Source organism: Gymnoscopelus braueri (assembly GCF_963280865.1).
Source record: "Gymnoscopelus braueri genome assembly, chromosome: 2".
In the NCBI taxonomy this organism is placed as follows: Eukaryota; Metazoa; Chordata; class Actinopteri; order Myctophiformes; family Myctophidae; genus Gymnoscopelus; species Gymnoscopelus braueri.
In genome coordinates, this window is record NC_137604.1 from 50,717,144 (window position 1) to 50,741,235 (window position 24,092).

Below are 24,092 nucleotides of genomic sequence, written 5' to 3' on the forward strand. Positions count from 1 at the left end.
GGGCTGCACAATGTATCAAAATATTTGGATTGATTTTATGATTGACAATTATGGAACAATGAAACTTCGCAATTAATTCAATCTTATTTGGACAGCTCTTGCACCTTGACCACGTGTCCTCACCTCAGTTAATAACCAGAACATTGTACAACCCATCTCCCCATCTATCAGGCCCACAGAGGCGTATTTATATATGTATAACATACATTAGACCAGACATAATGCTGAAAAGTACAATGAGCAACTAAGACATTAAGAAAATGAAACAAAAAACGCGTTTCCACGAAAATGCATTATCAATAATTGCTGCAAGCAAAATAACAGTGGTGTAAAGTAACTAAGTACATCTACTCAAGTACTGTACTTAAGTACAATGTTTAGGTATTTTTACTTTACTGGAGTATTTCCAATTTTCAGTACTTTTACTTCTACTCCACTAAATCTCAGAGGCAAATATTGTACTTTTACTCCACTACAATTATTAGAAAACTTTAGTTACTAGTTACTTTGCAATTGTCAATTATTATATTATAAAACATATGTTAACCACCTTAGCCTTATTTTATACATAGGCTATTTGAAAATAGCAGATCTAAAATTTCAAAGATTTTAGTACTTTTACTAAAATCTTTGAAATTTTAGATCTGCTATTTTCAAATTTTGATGCCAATACTTTTGTACTTTTACTCAAGTACATTTTGAGTTCCAGACTTTTACTTGTAACAGAGTACTTCTACATTGCAGTATTGATACTTTTACTTAAGTAAAACATTTGAGTACTTTGTCCTCCACTGGATCTCAAAGAATGTACCCAGGTTGATGCCATTGAACTGACTCTTTGCACATAATAAGTGTCTGCTTACTCATAATGTCATAGTCATACCCTTTGATAAACATAAAGTACAGCTGACCCCCTGCTGTTTACTGTGATGTATTACTAGTAATGATGATAATGATGTATTCACCTGGGCCCCCAGCAGTATGGTCGTCTCTCAGCCTGGCCTAACCCACTGTGTACCCCCTGCCAGGCTTAACCCATTAAGACCGGGAACGCATCTGTGCAACCACTTTAAATACATTATTTTATACTCCGGCTATTCAAACTAGAAAAGGTGCTCCTCGGAGCACTGCCAGACCCCTAGTGGTTGAAATCTGAAGATCAGAGCACTACGTCACGCGAAGCTTGGCCAATCAAAAAGAGGGACAGGTAGGAAAAGATGGACAGACCGACCGACCGACCGACAAAGCCTCCTGTAGGCCGACCCCCTGGGTCTGGCAAAAATAGCAGATCTACAAGCTCATAGCTTGTAGATCTGCAATTTTTTTGAAAAATCGTGACAATTTGTGCAAATCTTTGAATATCTATATTTTTAAAAGCGAACATTTTTTATTCAAATCTTTGCTTCTAGGAGGGGGGGGGGAGTCCCTGGAACAACAACATGTGTTGAGAGATGGGGGTCCGTGACCAGATATATATCATTTTGTGGGTCCTTGACATGAAAAAGTTTGAGAACCATTGATATATAGGAACATAAGTTTTAAAAAAAAAATATAGGATTTAGAAGACTTTTGTAGAACCCCCAGAAGCAAAGATATGAGTTACAAATGTTCGCTTTAAAATATGTATATTTTCAAAGATTTACACGCATTTTCACGATAAAAAAAAAAAAGAAGCAGATCTGCAAGCTCATAGCGCGGCACTCGGTGCCGTGCTATGAGCTTGTACATCCATTCTATCTGTACATCTATTTTTGAATAGCCAAAGAAATCTAAAATGACACACAGATGCGTTCCCGGGCCTTAATGGGTTAAACTAGCTCTCCTCTGCTCCCTGCTTTTGAAGTTGGTGTTATCCAGTTATAACGTTATACATCGTGATGTGCGAGGCCCTCTTTGATTCCTGTTTCCCTTCACTGTTTTTATGACCACCTCAGACTAGACATGAGATCTGAGCGGGCCGTACGCTCAAGTCAAGTCACGATGGGATGATAAATGACGACAATTGCGGTGATCTCGCGGTACGCCATATTATTTGGTCTACACACCACTTTGATAAATGAGGGATATTGTGAGGTGAGCGTTCCCTCAGCCCTTACCCAAGTCTAATCCTAAACGGAGGGAACATTGGGCTGAGGGAACATAGGCAGGCATGACCCCATTGTGAGGAGAGTTATAAATCCACTTCACTCTAAAGAAGGAAAAGAAAGACCTGCATGTGGTTTCCGTAGATCTCGGCAATGTCTTCGGGTCGTTGCGGAGGACAACAAAAGGGCTGTTCAAAGGCTACAGTACTTCCAGGACATCCAGTTCTGTGTCACAACAGGAGAGATGTACTGTACCACTGCCTGGTTGCTAGGGCTGTGAATCTTCTGCTATCTCACGATTCGATTCCGATTCTTGGGGTCACGATTCCGATTTTTTCAAAACAAACGATTCTCGATTAAAAAACATTTTTTTCCGATTCAAAATTGATTTTCTCCCCGATTAAGCCCAGAACTTGCCACTTCTCAAAAATGTCATTATACAAAAACAAAAACAAAATAGATTCTGAATCGTCCAACATGAGAATCCCGATTCGTATTCGAATAGATTTTTTCCCCACACCCCTACTGGTTGCATCTTGAAATGGTGGGCCGCACCATCTCTCTCCCCTGGTATTCACCGTGGCAATGGAATTCATTATTAGAGCTTACAAGGATGAAAACACCCGCTGAATAAACTCCAGGGAAACCTAAAACAAAAATGGAGATCAAACCCAGCAAATCCCACAGGTATCTCCATAGTCAGAGGCTGACTTGCCAAAGAGAGATTTCACCTCAACGACGAGCCAACACCAATAGTCCAAGAGAAGCCCATCAAAAGCCTTGGTCGCTGGTACAGGGCACACCTTAAAGATTCTGAGCAGGTGGAGCAAATGACAAATTAACTAACTGCTTTCCCAGAGAAGCTGAAGTTGTGGTGCTTTCAATCTGAACTGCTGTCCCATCTCACGTGGCCAATTACCATCTACGAGGTCACTCTATCCCATGCCAGTCGGCTGGAGAGAATTTTGAACGTGCTTGTGAGGAAGTGGTTTGATACAAGCTATAAAGCTGTGATGCTTTCGATTTGGACTGCCGCCCGGTTCCCCTGTGGCCAATTACCATCTACAAGGTCACTCTATCCCATGCCAATCGGCTGGAGAGGATGGTGAACATGCTTTTGAGGAAGTGGCTCAGCAGATATAGGCCTGTACAGGAGAGGAGTTTCATCATTAGAGCCACATATGATGTACCAACAAATCTACTTCTCTGGTTTGGAGAGGATCCAGCCTGTCTCCAGTGCGCAGCCCGGGTAACCCTCGAGCACATCCTGGTGGGTGTAAGACCAGCCTAACGCAAGGAATTTACACATGGCGCACAGATTGTGAAGGTGTGTCCAGTGGAGGTGGGCTGCAGGGGCTTTGTAGCCAGTTCCACCGCAAGGCTCCTTGAGGAGCTAGGGATCAGAGGGCAAGCCCAACCAAAGCAGGGGTCATCAATATGTCCATACACGGACAAAATGTGTCCGTGGCAAGACATTTTAGATTTGGTTTTTACACACCATTATGATGTTTATATTTTGATCATAAGACCCAATTACTGAATGTCTCAGTATATGTGTGACACTGATTTACTATGACACTATGGTACATTAGCTTTCAAGTTAAATATTCCGTGTCTCTTTAAAGGTTAGTAAAAAATACTCTAAAACACTGGCACTGGCTGACTTCATTCACTGATTAATTAATTAATTAATTCTGGCACTCAATGCGTTAACTCAGACGTCGGGGCACTGAATCCTGCCACTCCTTATGTCATCGATGACGTCGTGAGGAGGGCGACCGTCGACGGTGCAGCCCACCGACTGGGCGGTGCCGAGTATCTCCCTGACGGTGCCGGAGAGACAGCGGGCGCAGGAGCGAGGCCTCATGACCCGGGCGATGGCCACGACGTCGTCCAAGGCCACGCTGCCGCTGTGCTTGATGTTCTTCACCTTCTTCCTGTCCCTGGGGGGCTCCTTCAGGGCCCTGATGATCAGTGCCGAGGCGGACGGGACCACCTCGATGGCCGCCTGCCGGTTTTGGACGGTCAGCCTCACCGTGACCCGCAGGCCCTTCCAGTCGGCCGTGGCCTTGGCGATGTCGTCGCCCACCTTCTTGGGGGACAGGCCCAGGGGTCCGATCTTGGGGGCCAGGGCCGAGGTGGCTCCGACCTCTCCTCCCGTGCACCTCAGGGTCACGACCTTGACCTCACTGGGGTCCAATTTGGGAGGCATGTCGGTGCAGTGGAACTCCTGTTCAACTTGGTTTGGTTCGGTTTGGTTTGGTTGGGTTTGGTTGGTGAGAGTGTCGGATGAACCCAGAGTCAGGACGACCGATTAACTGTTGCACCTTCACCTTCAGATGTTTTCCCAGGTAAACTTGCTTGACGAAGATCGAGTGTCGTTAGGTTTATTTGTCCTTCCTTTTAAAGGACCTGATTGTGGTGCTGTGATGTCATTGATATCATTACGTAGAATGCGCCGTCTGACCGCTCGACTTCAAAGTCCAGAGCGAGTGCAGTGTATGAAGTCAGTTGGATCGCCAGTTGTACCTGACGATCTGACCGATGTGCCCATATATGGGCATATAATGATGACATTATTCAGGGTCCTCCATATACAGTAGGCATAAAAAGGACAGACAGATAGATCCAGAGATCTCCATGTATGGGCATACAAGGGACACAGACATGGTTACCACCTCAGCGTGCTGACAACACAGAGGGAGTGCCGTACCCCTTGAGATAAGATGCATCATCTCATTTTTGAGGGGGTCCTCAGCACAAATGAACAAGGCATACAATACACAAACAATACAACAAAATACATCCATGCAGACGGACAAGACAAGAGCTCTCCCAGAGCACCAGTTCAACCCCAAAGTAGCACAATTCATATGGAGACATTCCCACGAACACAAGAATAACCATAGAAAAGTACAAACCGGTACAGCATGCATCAACATGCTCAAGCAAGGTACCATTTGGTTACACATTTGTAAACTCTACTCATTGTTTTGTCAACTAATTTTGTATGTCCATGGCAAAAATCGAATTTTGACAAAAATGTCCACCACAAGCCAGCATGGCGATGTCCCTGAATCAAAGGCAAATCATAGAACTTGCCACTGTCGACGTCGACAAAAGGAGCAGACACTGGCTGTGACTGAAACGAAAGGAGACAGCGTGGGCCGCAAAAATTACCCACATGAGGTCACCATGTGACACAAACCCACCCAGGTCAGCCTGTGGTGGGCCTGCCTCGGCTGTAGGGACGTCTTGTGATAAAAGGCTGAAAACACCAATTGAGGCCACGGCGCACACACCCACCTCCACACCCCACACTCATGTTCACACCTATTGTGTGTCTGCTTCCCCGGTGCAGTAAGTGTCACCCATTTCTCCACTCAAGATGTGTTCACTTAACACTATACCACGACAAGCAGCGCACTGACCCATCATTGTAAAAATATAACATAGTTAGTCAGCATTCTGAAGCCTTCTGCTCCTGCAAGCAGACAGCTTTGTTGGGAGAGTAGGTAAAACAGAGGCTGTGCGTGTGTGTGTGTGTGTGTGTGTGTGTGTGTGTGTGTGTGTGTGTGTGTGTGTGTGTGTGTGAGCGTTTTGGGAGGTGTTATGACTTCAGACTATTTCAGAGAAAAGCACTGCAATGCAGAATGCCCGCAACACTCCAGATTAAACAACAGTCTCAAGGTGCACGCCTCAACAAATATCATGAAACGCTGAGGAAGACCTGTTAGGTGGAAACACGTCCGTTGCTCTGTCCGTGGAGAGGTACAAAAATAAAAGTATGTGAAAAGGACATCTCACTTTCATGACTTCAGACTACGTAAGCAACATTTGCCTGCATTCTAGTGCATGTAACCCCTAGAAGAACCATGGATGGACCAGAGAGGATAATGGCCCAAAGCAGGAGCTCACTTTTTATTCTATCTATTCTATTCTGGAACCTGGAAGCGTGTTTGCGTGCGAGTGAGTGTGAAAGTATGTCCAATTGTGTATGCACAGGTTTTCCTTTCTGAGAATATCTTTCTGCAGAGATATGGGATGGGAATACTGAGTATTGTGCAGTGGTGTAAAGTAACTAAGCACATTTACTCAAGTACTGTACTTAAGTAAAATGTTGAGGTATTTTTACTTTTACTTTCCAATTTTCAGTACTTTTGCTTCTATTCCACTACATCTCAGTGGCAATTATTGTACTTTTACTCCACTACAATTATTTGAAAACTTTAGTTACTTAGTTACTTAAGCTCACAACGCGTCGCCATGCGTTGTGAGCCTGTAGATCTGCTATTTTTGACATTTTTGAAAAATCTTGAGAAAGTGTGAGAACCACTGATTCAGAAGGCATTTGTAGAATCGGCCTCAGGTCTTAAAGGTAGTGTAAGTGATCATTTTGGTTAAAACAAAAAATGTATTGTTAAAACCAGAGCCCTGATGTACTGCAGGGACGCATATCCAGGCAAAAAGAACCAGCTTGACCGCCTCATGACTTGCTATTGAACAGTCATGACATCCTGAACACTTCCCCACCTGCCCTTCTGTTTTCAGTATCAAAACCCCTGACTGCTATTTCAGGTAATCATTTTGTTGTTAAACATTCTTTAATCATTTGGTATCAAATAAGGAAAACACTTAAATTGCCTTCATGCCTTTTCCTCCGTCGTTAATTGAGAATAATTTTGCGCTTTGGCAAAATAAAGGCATTCTCACCGTAGCAGATCTGTACGGATAATACTTCACTCCTCCTTCACACAACCACTGTACAAGGAAAATATACTCTCCCAGCATCATCATCACATTTCTTTCCTTATCTCCAGATTAGAGACTATATACATACAAATATACAACGTCTTTAATGTACTCCACCTCCCTCATACATTTCTCACACAATTATGAATCAACCCCCTGATTCACAGAGACATATTTCACAAATGGTCATTTCTTTTCACAGCATGTGAATCAATCTCCACACAGCATTTGAAAGAGGCTTGGGAAAAAAGATCTTGCTATATAACTATTAGTGATGAAAGAAACGTATCTTTAAGTTATTCACGGTTGCTCTATAAACTCCAGATACCAACTGGTTCAATTTAAGGTGAATTCACAGACTGCGTTATTCCTGTACTAAACTGCACTCATTTTATCCTTCTGTATCTCCACTTATGCCCAAAATGTAACTCAGCAGAGGGCACTTTGGGACATCTCTTTTGGATGTATCCCAAACTAACTAACTTCTGAAGTGATATTTTTAAGTTAAGAGGTATACTTTATGACTGTATCATCACTCCAGAACTTGTGCCATTCTGGGTGGGTCTCAATGTATACCCACAGGTGAGACAGACAGAAAGTGAGTGGGCTCTTCACTAGGACATCACATAAGTTGCAAAATCTCTCACGAAAATATTTATGTGGAGTTTGAAATGCAATGTCATTTATTGTCACTTTCAAATTTGTGCCAATATCTACTGACACTGACTTTATATTCAGAAATACGACTTGAGAAGAGATGTCTCTAGAACTACTGTAGTTTTGGGCCCGGGCCGCTGGACTGGCGGTCCGGGCGCCTGGGCTCCGGTATGGCCTGGCAGCGCATCGCGGGTTCGAGTCCCCGTTCCCGGCGAGCTTTGCTGCGTGTCTCTCCCCATCTCTCTCTCTCTCTCTCTGAACTATAAATGGTGTACTTTATTAAGATGGTCATAGAGTAATGTGTCTTCATATCCCCTCAGTTTAAAACTAACACGGAGATCTTTAGCTTGTGACTCAAGAATCTTCAGATTTACAAATGTGTTTAATCCTTAGCAGTGGACTACTAACTGTATATGGTAGACTTATTTGTAATGCTGGTGAATACTGCTGAACTACAGAAAAGTATTTCTATCTCCTTTTTTTATGTCTCCTTTTTATGATACTTCAGTATGTGAAGAAGGTCACACTTTTTGAACCAAAACCTCAATTGGCATGATTCAGAGCCAGCGGTGAAGCGATAGCTGAGACCAGATGTTGGAGATAGTATTGATCTTGAAACTTAAAATAAGTATGTGCCAATACCTCATTGGTTAAAGATAATAAAAACTCACAGTGATGTGATTCAGGTCTTTCATTCAGAAAGAGTTCATATCGCTCCTATCTTTGTGAGATATACTGGGATACAAGCTAGAGACATCATAGTACATAGAATATCATTATAGTCCACTCGGCAGTCTTTCAACTAATTCTAAGTCTTTGAGATACAAGTCTTTGAGGTACGGTATGAGGGCAATGCAAAGTCTTTTTAATATGAAAGTCCATATGCTGAGTCAGTGGCGCTTTGAGGGATCAATTTCCAGATACAATCTGTCGACCTGGAGGATCATAAGTCATTATGGATTCTAGGGAGAGTGTAGGCTATACCAGATTGTATCGGGTTGTTTTAAACCATTTATTTATATTCATCCTCGCAGATTTGAAGCCTGTTTCAAGTTCACCTTGATTTCATCACCACATTTTAAAGTGGGTTCTGAGAGTCAAGTAATATACATCTCTGTCACTTAGTTGTCTTTAAATGTTATAAAATGATATCCTGGTCCTTCAATGATGCCACCTTCACCTGCACGGCATATGACAATGTCTTCATTATTCATCAACTCTACTAGAACTTTTCTATCTGACTCTTAAGAGATTAGAAGCCAAGGCAAGGTTGTTTTGTTTACTCTGAGCACACAAGCCCACTGATGGATTGCTTACCTGTGGCGTAAAAATGTGCTTTTAGGTTTGAAAACTTTTTCACCAAAGCAGACAGGTTGTGATGGACTCATACTGTGATAAGCCATAGAGTCCCTGACAGTATCCTTCATATTGGAAACCTTTAATCTCATAGCTCTAAAAAACTTTTTATTTTTATTTTTATATACCAATCTCATAGTAAACACATCTTACCTTAGGGGTACCATTTACCCAGCAAGAATATTTTTTCTGGAACTCAAAGCAATGCTGAAAAAAAGCCTGTCTCAGTGAATTCAGTTTTGAATGGTATTTCAGTCTGATGTTTTATTGAATAAATATATTACCAGAGGCAATCAAGCTCTACAGATAACTGTAGAAGAACCTGCTGTGTAGACCTATGTGTTTTCCCTGTAAAAAATAATAAATAAAACAAATACAGTCATATTTTTTATTTTTTTTTACAGCCAGCAGAGATGTTTCATTCAGTCTCTCACATGGGGTTCAGCCACATTAAAACATACTGAGGGCAGAGTTCACTGAGCCACATTTGAGGAATGGGAATTTACAGGCCTGAGGGCACCAAAGGGATGGTCCGAAATGTGTGCGTGCGTTTGTTCGTTGGTGCATGCGTTCGCACCTCCAATTCCACCTTCTCTGTGAGTCCTGGGGCCATACAGTACAGTAGGTGTCAAGGGTGTGTTCACATAATAATGATACTGAGTAATACTACTGTACACGAAGATCGATATACTGTATGCATAAAAAGGAAACTCGGCGTGAGAAGGTGCGTAGCCCTCCACATACTCTGCAGGTACTGTAGTGTGTGTGTGTGTGTGTGTGTGTGTGTGTGTGTGTGTGTGTGTGTGTGTGTGTGTGTGTGTGTGTGTGTGTGTGTGTGTGTGTGTGTGTGTGTGTGTGTGTGTGTGTGTGTGTGTGTGTGTGTGTGTGTGTTAGGGCATTCACGATTAGTGATTTTTAGCATTCGACTTATTCGACCTATAAGTATTCGAATATTCGATGAATCGATTTGAATATATAAAAAAAAAAAAAAAAGGAATGCGAGTCGACGTCAGGCTCCTCGCCCAACGCGTCGACTTTTAGGGGACAGCCCTAGCACAACCTCACATACAGTATGAAATGATTTGGCAACAATCAACCATAAATGGATTAGGAAAACTACCAACACCAGAGCTCACAGCTGCGTGTCTGCTGTAGAAAAGCCACTTTTCCCCCCGAATAATCGACTTTGATGTACAGTGGTCGAATAGTGGTTTGATAGTCGAATATTCGAATATTCGATTATTCTGTTAATTCCTTAGTGTGTGTGTGCGTGTGTGTGTGTCTGTGTGTGTGTGCGCGCGTGCGTGCGTTTGAGAGAGGGAAAGATTCGTGAATATCCTGGAAGGATGATAAGAGGTTGGTGACCGCCTCTCTGCAGAAGGAGCAGATGACTCTCTCTCTATCTTAAGTACATAATCAGTACCATATACACACATACACACACACACACACACACACACACACACACACACACACACACACACACACACACACACACACACACACACACACACACACACACACACACACACACACACACACACACACACACCCTGGCTCACAAATACCATGAAATGCTGTTTACTCAGAGAGATAACCCACAAAAGTCACAAGTGCAATATGTCACAGACCCATTGGGAAATGTTTAGGGCCACAACATTTAGTTATAATTAACACATTTTAAATCCTCTCATCCCTCAATCCAAACCGCTCCGTAGTCATTGAGGTTAGATAGTCTTTGTTGCTGCATTCTGTGCTATCATACTATTTTCATAAAGATAAATTATATTATAACTTAACTTAAGAGGCTGCTAAAACCAGCAATCTGTATCGTGCATCTGAGAATGCGAGTGATGGTCTTGACATTTCCTCTCTTTCAGTCATGCCTAGCTAGAACAGACAGGTCTAAGTCTAAAATAGAAACCTTTAAGCTGACTACACACTTTAGCATATTGTACCGTCTTGTACACATCGCAGCATAAACGTCTCGAAATCGTCAACCATAAGTATATTGGATTGTTCAGTGTGACAGGGTCAAGGATGGCCATCTATACGAGCTGCGTCGAGTCAAGCCCGGAGCAAAATATTACTCTTCTTCTGTTTTGTTTTTTCAAGCTAATTTATTGCCCCAGCATACTGTATATCGATTGACCTATGTCTTAGTTTTGTCTCAATTCAACTTGCAGTCTGACATGGTGGAAATGAACGAGTCTGCCCTTTTCATGTTGCGCAGTGTGAAATGTCATAATTGTGTAAGACGGACAAAATGGTGTAGTGTGCCAGCATCTTGAGTAAGCGGTAAACTCCTATGATGTGCTTCCAGAGGGAGAAGAACAGACATCCTGACATCCAGACATTCGTAAGCAATTAGAGGAGGAGCAGACCATGACCTTAATCACATTTGAGGGGAATACAGTACATCATTCATAGGATCAGCTCAGGGACCACAGATCTTGTGCAGGGCTTTTTCCTTCCCTTCCTATAACCAATATCAGAACTGAAACAAAGAAAACGCGCTCCACGTAAAGGGCCTACATAGGGCTGTCACGATTACAAATTTAAGTTGACGATTAATTGTCACTCAAATAATTGCGACAAACGATTTAGTTGTGTGTTTAGCATTGAACATTGGAACATATGAAGCCTTTTAGGCTTCGTAATAAAAAAAATGCACAGGGCAGATATGACAAATAACTGAAATATACAAAGAAATTATTGACATATTTGATCATTTTTATACATGTAAAAAAAATAGCTGATCTACAAGCGTTGTAAGCTTGTAGATTTGCTGTTTCTGCTTTTTTAAATATTTGAAAATATGTGAAAACATGGAAACGATTATGACAATTTTGCAAAAATAATTGCGATTATCTCAAATAATTGCGATTAGACAATTATGTAATAATTGTGACAGGCCTAGGCCTACATACTTTGAAATAGTCCAACCGACGTCCAAACTTTTTTCGGCGTGCCGGTCCAAAGAAAATTTGGAGAGGAAAAAACGAATACATACTGCCAATGAACTGTTCTAAGTTCTGAATGGCAGACCCGGTAGCTCAAGCCACTGAAGCTGTGTACAGCCGGTACTGAAACCGGTGGTTTGTATACCTGTGCATATATACGTTCGACGCGCTGTGGGAAATTTGTCACGGCAGTGCAGAGGCTTTGCCATTTCTTGCAACAGGTTGTGTTTATGGTCACTAGAGAAGGATTTCAGAGGTGTTTCAATAAGAGAGAGATTGAGTTGTTGTAAATGAGAATTTTATTGAATAAAACATTTTATTATTCAATAAACATATTTGGCAATTAGACTCAGTTAACATTTATCGTACATATGCAACGTACATATGTATAAGATATGCTGAATAGGGAGAACCCCCCGGAGTCTAGACGCTGGTGGTGGCAGTGCAGAGAACCTCCTTCCTTCTCAACTCTAGACGATTGAGGCATGGTGGAGTTTGGGGATGGAGGTGGGTTGCTTGTTGCATGCTGGAAAGAGAATGACATGGCTGAGGCAGTGATATTTAAAGGCGGAGTCCAACTGCCTGATTGGCTGACTGCAGATTGGCTAGAAATGCACACACTTAGCTGTGTGACAACGCAGAGATCTTCTTTATTGAATTTGCGCTTAGAGCTACATTTGTACCTCCTGGAGGATAGCTTGTGAGACTTGTACCTCCTCCTCCTCAGCCAACGTCTCCAAAACTATCGCTGCTTTCGCTACTGGAAGAATGAAGCCTTGAATGCGGAAAACAAAACAAAATATACCACGGCCACCTTGAACGTCTGACCAACTTCTGACCAATCCCAGTAGCCAAACTTTCTTCGGCTAGTCAGAACGTCTCGGAGAAGAACGTCGGAAGAAAGTTTCTAAGAGATCTATCTGAAGTTCTGAATGACGTCATTTTGTACTAGAGTCAACCTGAGGTGAATGCTTTCATCCAAGTCTTATGACAAACCTGAATATTATATGATCAATCCTGTTTCCGCTGGCTTGACATGACACACACACCAATGCAAGCCCCTTATCTGCCATTTTCGTATCCTCAGAGTACCTGGTCTTGCACCTTCTGAGTGTTTCTTCGTATGAGCGGCAGAAAGGGCACGAGAGACAGAAAGTGAAAGAGAGTGTTTGCGTGACACAAAGAAAGTGTGTATACTGTATGTGTGTGTGTGCGTTTCAGACCTGAAAAGGCTTTTTTTCCCCTCCCCTGTCGCTGAGGTCATGTCCCTTGGTGTTCTCCTGAATGGTCTCTCCACGTACTCCTAAAGAAAGAAGAGTGCACCACTCCAGTCCAATGCCTGACTGGCTGACTGACAGACAGACAGGGGAATAAACTCTCACTGCACTCCCCGTTTCACCTGAGGAGGTGAGCTGGCCACAGGGGTAACTTTGAAGACAGAGTACTTTAAAGTTTTCACTGTTGGGTTTGAATGTTGCTTGCCTTAACTCATTCAAGTGCACTGGTCAGTGTCAGTGAATGTTGCCGTTGTACAAGCAGCAGAAATCAGAATTTTGTTCTGTGCAATAATAACTCATTCCTGTGGGGTTGAAGTAGTTTTGCTGAGTCAAGGCTACACATTGTTGCAGAGTAGAGTCGTGAGCTGCAGTATTGCTTTGCACAACTTCGTACAATTCACATAAAACAACTGCGAAGGTTACTGTTTACACCTGCATATCCTATAGCACAAGTTATTGGTTGGATGCTGGTTCATTTGGAAGTGATACACTGGAAACTAGAAATTGTACTCCTAACTTTTCTAAATAGATTCCCCATATTTCTTTATATTCTTATGATTACCTTCTCTTTCTTTCTTTCTTTCTTTCTTTCTCTTTCTTTCTTTCTTTCTTTCTTTTCTTTGACACTCTCTCCCTCCACCCCTCTCTCTCTCTCTCTCTCTCTCTCTCTCTCTCTCTCTCTCTCTCTCATTCTCTCTCTCTCTCTCTCTCTCTCACTCTCACTCTAACTCTCACTCTCTATCCCAAAAAGGACTCGCAAAGCATGTGTGGGGCAGCAAAAACCAGACACATTGAACAAAATAAAGGAAAAATAAAGGATTTGGAAAATGTTCTTAGGTAATGTAAAGTATACGTATACATGCTTTGAACATGCACAGTACATCATTATCAGACTTAAATTTACCCTTTCAACTCACCTCAAAATGACTGGTTGTACAGGTTTTGATACTATTTGTAGCAATTGTAGAAATATTAGACCTTAATTGTCGAATGTTCAAGCATGTTCTAGTCGTGTGTACTTTAACTTAAGACCATTTTCCATCCAAACATTTTGGTGCCCACTCGTGCCCACTCGTCCTTATAGTGCCCACTCTTCCTGTTACCCTGAACGAGGGGGCTGCACCAAAGAGTTTATGGTTGGGATGGGTACAGTTACACCCTTAGTACATTTAATGCAAAGGCCTCTCATATTTTCATTTGTATAAACAGTTTATTTTTATTTTTATCAAATGCATGCTGTTTATCTTCATAATTAGTTCTGCACAGTTAGTTTCCGTTTGTCCTTACATTGTAAAAATGGATGCTCAGCATTTTGTATTTCTGACTTCCTATTCCAATGTGCTTGTATTGTTTGCAGACTTCCTTACACTTGGGATTAAATGTTTTTGCTTTATTTTTCTGCAACTCAGTACGCACTAATTAAGTCACACAATTCCATGTCTAAACGCTTGTCTAATTCATCTTGTGTTCTTGTAGATACTTCAAACGGTCAATATGTTTTAGTATGGCTGTAGGTTCGAAAATTGTGAGCTTGTAGATCGGCTATTTTCACAATATTTATCTGTGGAACCGAGTCAAACTAAATGTAATGCCTATAATTACAAGTGCATGTCAGGGTTTGGGGTCCCCAGTTCAAATATGATTATTTTGGGGGGGTCACAGCCTGAAAAGGCTGTGAACCACTGATCTATGACATTTTCATGAATAATTCAAATCTGAAGTTTCAGGCCCATCGACTACTTTTGTCTTCCATTATAAAATGTGAAAAATGTATGGGGGGATTCAGACTGGGTCCGATTGATTCGAACCGTTCCCGAGTACGATTGGCCTCTCCCAGCTGGCCAGCATTCACATTGGCCAAAATTCTTCCGTACTCTTCATTCAACCGTAATGGTAAATATGTGCCTCATGGGGGCGCTGTTGACTATGGGGCTTTGGGAGATAGAGAATGTCATTCACAGAAGAAGAGTCACTTGTCAGAGTTTAAAGTGAATAATAAAGTTTGACTGTGTTCCTGACGTTGTCTTGAGTTATAATAATAACAGAACAACAATACACAACCAAAGCAGGGTGTGCATTGGTCTTTGAAACCTCAAAATGTAACGTCGTCTCTCGCGTCTCTGTTATTATCAATATGATAGTCACGTCACTGATGCATCCTTGGTATTTTAGCAGTGACGTCACAGACCAATCCTTGGTATATTTATCCTTATATACACGTTCGCTACACATGTGTTTTTTGTATATTATTTTTCACGGCTCGCGCTACTCAAACACTAGCGGGATTATTATTTCTTGTCAACATTCAAGTAGAACTATGAGAAGGTATAACCCAGCTAAAATAATGCGTCATTATAGAAATATAAAAATATATAAATGATATATGATTAGCAGTCCACTTCCTCCTGTCGGTACGGATGGATTCACATTGCAGCGTACCGTACCCGAGGACGCATCAATCGCACCCGAGACGGGAGGCGGTCCCGGGTACGGTACGGTGATCCGTTTCGGGGAACGGTACGCTACATTTACACTATCACAACATCTGCCATGTGGTCCGGGGTGCGCACCCGGGACCATAGTCTGAATCCGCCCTAAATGCATGGAGGTACTTCGTTGGCCGACTGGCAGCATGCAGAAGACATTTGGTGCTGATGATCAGTCCAGTGGTTTATGAGATTATCTCCGGACTAACAAACAAACAAACAAAAACAAACAAACAAACAAACAGATGGGGTGAAAACAAAGAGAATACAGCCATTCTCTTAGATGACACAGATGTGGATTTATCAGTTATTTATGCCACTGGGCGTACTGTACATTCCATATGATGACTTGTTTGCTGTCATTTTTTGTGGTATCAAAATTTCACAGAGAAATACACAGAACACATTGTTTTATATAATTATAATTGATCTCCTCACATCAGAAAATTGTGTTTAGGTTGAAAATCACTAAGTTTCTACATTTTAGAATTTCTTATCTCCTTGCTTATTAATATAATAATCAATTGTGTTTAGTTACGTAACATTATTAATGTAGTGGGATGCAAACCTTTCATTTTCCCAAGTCGGGCATAAAGTAAGCGCAAATGTAAATTACGTCCGCTTCTGAAAATATAAATATATCCGCCTTTAGCTAAAAACAAAAGATGATGCGTGTCTTCCCCAAGGAGACTGTTCAGGGCCAGGTAACAAGAAAATAACAAAACAATAGCCTGATCTCTTATGCTCAAAGGAAAGTCCAACACATCCGCTGCCTTTTGATGCGTGCAGGTGTGCGTACGCGCATACGTGCATGAGTGTGCGTTCGACGTGCGTATATGTGTGTGTGCGTGCGTGTGTTGTATGAAGGAATGACAGCGACAGAGGGAGACTAAGAACGTAGCCTGTCAGTCAGCTTTAGTGAGTAACAAATGGGCATAATTTGCAACCCTGTGACGGGCTGCTGCTGCAAATTGAGTTGAACATCTACTATACAGCTGGTTGAAATTGAAAACTATTACTGGAAATCTGCTGTATTATCCAGCATACTGTATTTGCAGATTTGACATGCTCACATCCATAAAACTTATATGCAGCTAAGCTGTCAGAAATGGTAGCTAGACACACACACACACACACACACACACACACACACACACACACACACACACACACACACACACACACACACACACACACACACACACATACACACACACACACACACACACACACACACACACACACACACACACACACACACACACACACACACACACACACACACACACACACACCCACACCCACACACACACACGCACACACAGCAAACATCCTCAGGAAACTGTTCCTAGCTATCCCTCTCACATCTAGTAGAACATGATGAATAATGAAAAACCCAATCACGCTACAACCAATGCAGTACAGTACCAGGAACACCCCAAGCACATGCGTCCAGGCTGTATTTTTGCTCATACAGTATAGGAATATATCGTCAGTGTCCAGCCGGGACCAGCTAACTCCATTTTCAGTTTTTTTTTTTTTTTTCATAAATCAACGCTATTGAACCCCCTCTACATCTGTGTAATTTTTTTTTTAATAATAACATATGAAAAGTATTAAAAAGCGCCTCTGACGAAAACTCCTAACTCCATTGGACCCTCAAACTGTCCGTCAAAAACAAACAACTCCCCCCTCCTCTCAGGCTGTCAGAGAAGCTCTGCTCTGTATGAGGCAGACAGGGAGAAGATTTTTCAATGCTTTTGGGAGAACATAAACTGGGAAGAGAAGAGAATGTATGTGCAAGGTTTGATAGATGTCAACCCAGTAAAGAGGAGAAGGGTGTCTTCACAAAGGTCATCTGCTCGTGTTTTCTTTTTAAATGTTAATGGACAGAGAATGAGTGTGTGCAGGAGTTTGTTTCAAGAGCTCAAGGAGATCAAGGAGATCATGCCAAAAGACTTTCACAGCTTTTATGACAATCTAAAGCACTAAGAAACACCCACCACACACACGCAACACACAACAGTGTGATAATAAAATGTTGATAGGTATATGATAGGTAAATTCAACTGTGGTTGTTATTGTTAGTGCAGTAGGCTACATATTTGATAGGCTACAGATTCTATTTTTCATGAATGTATTTTGTATTTATATGCTATTTATTTATTGTTGATGTGCCATGATTGCTTTTGTTAAATACATGATTGAGTATTGAGGCAGAATTGTTTGTTGCACTCAACTGTAGAAGAACAACAGTGGTAACAGTTAGATCCATGGTTGTTTACAATGCATGTTAAAATAAAAGTTGTTTAAGTACAGAATTCAGCTTGATCTATACTTAGTATATGAGGATGGCGCTCACCATAAATAGCTGATCTCCAAGCTCACAATGCGTTGTGATGTGTTGTGAGCTTTGAGATCCATTGCCAGCTGTTGCGCTGGATATGTGTTTGGACAAAACTCCTAACTCCACTTGAGCTGGATTTGGGTAAAGTGGTGATAATATAATGACACATGCAAGTATCTGATAATATATAAAGTCACAATACCAAGTTTGATGAGGCAGTATTGCTTTGTTTTAAAAATATAAGGTTTTCTTCATTTTCAGAAAAATTGATATTTTGTTTTTCATTTCCTGAACAATTACCATTTTGGATTTAGCTGGTTCCGGCCGGACAGCAGAGATATTATAGATTTTTTGTTTTCCATTTGACCACTGGGGAGTCATAAAGCACACTATAATGCTTGTGTGATATCTCTGCTATTCTTGCTTAGATGCTTTATGATGTTTTATGAATGTACTGTATGAATCTAGTCACATTTCACTTGGTTTGTTTTCCTCCATGTATTTCTCCTAAGACCTAATTTATTACTAATTTATACTTCGTACGACGATGTGAGCTTGTAGATCATCGAAATCTTTTTAAGATGTTCTTGTTTTAATGTTTTTTTCGTTATACCTGGCACAACATTTCGCTGCTTGTCAGTGACAAATCAAACTTCTTAAATCAGTGAATCTTGATGAAGCATAATTCAGGCTTAATACTCGGTCTGACCTTTTCTGTTCACAATCCACTCTCCCCCCCCATTTCTTCTTTCATTTGTCTTCACTCAAGACCTGCATCCTATAGTATCTTGTCTTATTTCTGCTTTGAACTCATTGCTTTTCTCTTGCTTCCTCGACCCGTTGCACCTCCTGCTCGCTGCGCTGCCCTCATTCTGATCTGCTTCCCTCTATTCCTTCGCTCGCCTATATTTCTCGCTATACCCTTCACCTGTTTCCTTACCTCCCTATACCTTCTCCTTTCGTTCTCTCCCTCCCACTGTCCCTGCTATTGTGACCCTCTGCCAGTGGTGAGCCGTGTGTCACACTAATAAATCACTGACGTTTTATTTTGCTAACTTTTTCTTTTGCTTCAGTGCACTCTCTGTAGGAATTAATAAGTCCCATGAGCCTGCATCTCCACTTAATGCTCTCCCCTCTGCCATTGTGGAAGTATTCTTTTTCCCAGCGTGAACCTGTAAATTTCAGCTTCTGTATTTATTATTCCACCCCCAAGAGGAATTGGGACCTTTTTTCCATCTCTTTCGAGCCATGATAAAACTACAGCAGCGACACGGTGACCAGTCGACTGGAAGATAAAAGTACTTGTTGTGACAATAATTTATCGCACACCCCAGCCTTTATTTGCCATGCGTTTATTGTTGTTAATTGTTTAACAACCCGCCGTCCCTCCCGCGGGATCTGAGACGTTTTAGCATTTTTTCAGACAAACAAACAGGTGTACACAAGTGTGTGTGTCACCTACCAAGGCATATACCATTTTAAAGGTACAGGTCTTGTGATAAAAAAGTATGCAAACTATACCAAGATAGCATCAAAACTGACACTACAATCAACACCGAAGTCCGACATACACAAACAAACAAACATTCACAAAGCTGCAGCGACTTAAGTTCAAAGTTGAATTCTACTCCACCAAAATGAAATATTTCCACAAAAATGATGTTCTTACTTCGGGAAAGAGTGAACATGATCCAATCCAGTGATATATAAAATCCAAGGTTAAAGGTAGGGTAAGTGATTTGCAATTATTCAAATAATTGCAAAATGGGTCTATGTTCTGATAGTGCTCGTTACTATAGAGTGTCCTGTCCATATAAGGAGTCTCCCATGTCTCTCCAGCTCTTTATTAAACAGAAAATGCATTTTCAGGGCTCTCTCCTGATTGGCTTAAAATGTGTCACCTACCTGAAAATGTAGTATATTCTGTTTACTAAAGAGCTGGAGAGTGCCCTGTGACCGAACAAACGCTCTGTAGCAATGATTACTATCAGAATATAGTACTTTAACCTTTTTAACAACCCAAAAAATATCACTTACTACCAGTCGACTGGAAGATAAAAGTACTTGTTGTGACAATAATTTATCGCACACCCCAGCCTTTATTTGCCATGCGTTTATTGTTGTTAATTGTTTAACAACCCGCCGTCCCTCCCGCGGGATCTGAGACGTTTTAGCATTTTTTCAGACAAACAAACAGGTGTACACAAGTGTGTGTGTCACCTACCAAGGCATATACCATTTTAAAGGTACAGGTCTTGTGATAAAAAAGTATGCAAACTATACCAAGATAGCATCAAAACTGACACTACAATCAACACCGAAGTCCGACATACACAAACAAACAAACATTCACAAAGCTGCAGCGACTTAAGTTCAAAGTTGAATTCTACTCCACCAAAATGAAATATTTCCACAAAAATGATGTTCTTACTTCGGGAAAGAGTGAACATGATCCAATCCAGTGATATATAAAATCCAAGGTTAAAGGTAGGGTAAGTGATTTGCAATTATTCAAATAATTGCAAAATGGGTCTATGTTCTGATAGTGCTCGTTACTATAGAGTGTCCTGTCCATATAAGGAGTCTCCCATGTCTCTCCAGCTCTTTATTAAACAGAAAATGCATTTTCAGGGCTCTCTCCTGATTGGCTTAAAATGTGTCACCTACCTGAAAATGTAGTATATTCTGTTTACTAAAGAGCTGGAGAGTGCCCTGTGACCGAACAAACGCTCTGTAGCAATGATTACTATCAGAATATAGTACTTTAACCTTTTTAACAACCCAGTAGTGGAGACTATTCTTCCTGGGGTCAGGGAGTGACGAAAGGACAGAGAAGGTGGCGAGCTTGCGCTGATTGGTTAGCTGCTGTATCTTCCCTAGAGATAATTTCACAGCCTACTAATCAGTGCAAGCTAAAGCCGTATCTTCCCTATAGGGATAATACTGCAGCTGACCAGTCAGTGCATTATGTGCTGAACTGTCAACGTGGGTGCACCTCGCTGCAGAAGGAAGTGAATAATGTCAAACGTTGGTAACCAAACACGGTTGCTGTGGATGGCTTGGTAAATTTCACAGCTGAGGAGACACTGGAGTTTATCTACGTACAGTATATGGAAAGGAACCAATACAAATAGCTGAAAATTAGCAGCATTAACAGAATGACTGCATAATAGTGAGGCAGGCCGCCAGCAGCACCTTTAGCGTTTTCAGCCAACTCCGTTTCAATGGTGGTATTAGGTTTAGTTTTTCATAGCTACTGAACTCTTCCAATCTTTAACCAGCTTCTTTCCATATTTCTTTATTGGATACATATTTCAGAAATGGAAAAGTATAACGGAGATGATGTGAATTTCTCTCTCTAATGGTTTTTCTTGGTACTTTCTCTTAATTATATCAAATGTCAAAGTTTTTAGTGCATTGATGAGATCACTTTGGATTGAATGGATTATTGCTTAAGTAAAATGTATCTCCACCCTCTGTCTCTCCCTTCCTCTATCTCACCCCTTCTCTCTCTCTCTCTCTCTCTCTCTCTCTCTCTCTCTCTCTCTCTCTCTCTCTCTCTCTCTCCTTGTCTCCTTCCCTCCCTCTGTGTCTATCCAGGTCCTCCCTGACGTGCCCTCATTGCCTTAAGCAGAGTAACACCTTTGACCCGTTCTTGTGTATCTCTCTGCCCATCCCGCTGCGACAAACCAGGTAACAAACCCAGACAGCAAGGTTAAGCATTTCCCTGCTACTGTGCTGCCTTGCCTTCAATACAATGTATTTCTTACACCTGAAGATGTACAGTATGTGAGCCAAATAGATTTAGGATTTTGTTCAGTATGAGTGGAAACCTTGCAAGATTATACCTTTTTGAATAGTCTTGTGCACACACACACACACACACACACACACACACACACACACACAGACAAATCTAATCATTTTCTTATGTATTTACTTCAGAGGGGCTGATAATGTTTGAGGATGGCTCTGAAAAGAAGTTGTATAGAGGTTGTGTGTACTGTGTACATTGCATTGTGGTTTGCTGCTGTTTTACTTTGATAAGGATAAGGATAATTCCTTTTAACAGGTCGTTCATGAAAGTCCTTGCGGTCTTGTTTCCAATGAGAACCTGTGAGCAATTAGGGGTTAAGCGTCTTGCTCAGGGACAAATTTCATTTCATCGACACATATGCTGACCTGGCCTGGAATCGAACCTGGGGCAACCAGGGCCTCTGGTTCCCTAGGCGGGCTCACTAACCACTCAGCTATGGCTGCTCCTTTACATTTGCCGGGGTAGATTATCAAGCCATGGCCCAGACCCCTGCAACAGGGGTTGGATTTAGGGACATGTCACCTATTTCAGCCCTTATGAGTTTGCAGGTCTGTCTTCATTCCACTAACAATTATGCTAATATTCCTTATTTTGTTTATGATAGTCATTGGAAATTACATATGACAGTATTACCTAGTAATATCAACACATTTCAATTCACCAAAAAGCGTTTTTTATCAATAAAACATCTGCGTGGCTTGTAGTTTGTTTTCTTTCTAATGGCCTCTTTGGCTGGTAAGCCAAAAAGTTAAGTGTGTTCCCTGACGGCATTTCTGCCCTGGGATTAGAAACAAACCAAGAGAAAGTGTACAAAAAACACTCATGCCAGCACACTCACTGTGACTATTAGTCTAGCATCATCATTTTCAAACCAAACGCTGCCATCCCATGTGGCCTCCTTCATCACACAGTTATGAATCCACATGACTAATCATTTCTAGGTCTATGAAACTAAGTTTCATCTCGATAGAGATCAAGGCACCTATTGAATTACTGAATAGCGTGGCCTGTGGGCATTCCTGAATAATAACGTACTTTTACTCTCCAGGTTGTCCTTAAAATTCTAACAATGTAGAAAACATGATGGAACTGTTATGTGGGGATAAGTATCTGTCTGTTGCAATGTTGAAGAAATACAAATGTTTCAGTCCAGTGCTACTGCTAGGCTGAAACCCAAACGTTTAGTAAGAAGGCTTTCAGACACGTTTTACAGACTGTGTAAATGTTACTTGGCTAAAAATAAGAACTGCTTTATTGATTGAAGAGATACAGATAGATGGTACTTAGAAGATAACACCTCTGCTCACCTCTAACCGTCATACAGAGGTTGTATGCCAGCAACATACAGTACAACTGTAAGACAATACAACCTTGTCTACCTTGACACGTTAAATATAAATAGAGAGGGAGGGAGGGAGAGAGAGGGAGGGAGTGTGAACCTATTTGACCCACGCAACAACCCGGGCAACATACAGTAAGTGATGTGCAGGCACCCACGCAATAACCTTGCCAATGGGTACCTATACCTGAACACACTGATTGAAACGTCACCAGCGCAATAACCCCCAATGTTGATTCTAAAATATATATATAGACAGGAAATGGATGATATGGGGTGAGATTGGAATGAGAGTGAGAGATCAATGGTTGACATCTCACCCACCAGAATGTACATAATATACTATATAAGAACTGAAATGCACAGAAATAAACTCCACTGATTGATCTATATACAGTATCTAGAAACTGCTCATTTAGAAAAGTTAAAAAGCATTCTCTCTATCCTATCACTGATAAGTCCAAACTGCGCTCCATCGTTTCAGAAAGAGAAAAAGAAAAAAAGAAGAATGTGTGTGGGGGGGGGGGGGGGGGCGGAGAAAAAAACACTAGAAAAAAAACATGTCTAGGAGAAGCAAAAATCAAATATATCTACATTAGATACACATAGCATAATCCAGCTGGTACAGTATGAACATGAGGTTGGACATTAAGGTGCAAAGGAGTATCAGTGCATTGTGCGTGAGATTAAGGTGCAGAGAGAGCATCAGTTCCAACCACATCTCTACAAAGGTACAATCCACATGGAAAAGTAAAGTCCATGGCCCGCCTGGTGAAAGACTCGCATATAGAGTGGTAACTTTCACAGGTAAAATCCACATGGTAATTGTAGATCCATGAGGAAAAAATGTATTCCAAGCCCAGCCTGGTGACAGGCGGTGTTCAACAGTCTGATGGTAGCCGGGTGCAAGCTGTTCATAAACCTGGTGGTCTTGCCCTTGATACTACGGTAGGCCTCCTTGCATGGTAGTGGTTGTAGGGGTATGAACAGTTTGTGGCCAGGGTGGTGCCTGTG

The 24,092-nt window shown here is 41.5% G+C and overlaps 2 protein-coding genes across 2 annotated transcripts in view; one reads left to right on the plus strand and one right to left on the minus strand.

The window, feature by feature from the left end:
• Positions 1 to 24,092, plus strand: part of usp43a (ubiquitin specific peptidase 43a) — a 126,065-nt gene that overhangs the window by 59,982 nt on the left and 41,991 nt on the right. Inside the window, exon 4 of the mRNA XM_080448044.1 lies at positions 21,523 to 21,615. Within this exon, the coding sequence (XP_080304170.1) occupies positions 21,523 to 21,615 (93 nt within the window). The remainder of the gene's footprint in view (positions 1 to 21,522; positions 21,616 to 24,092) is intronic.
• On the minus strand, positions 3,799 to 4,296 carry LOC308106099 (large ribosomal subunit protein uL11-like; the record flags this gene model as incomplete). Its single annotated transcript, XM_080457132.1, has 1 exon — positions 3,799 to 4,296. The coding sequence occupies one exon, from the start codon at positions 4,294 to 4,296 to the stop codon at positions 3,799 to 3,801; it is 498 nt and encodes a 165-aa protein (XP_080313258.1).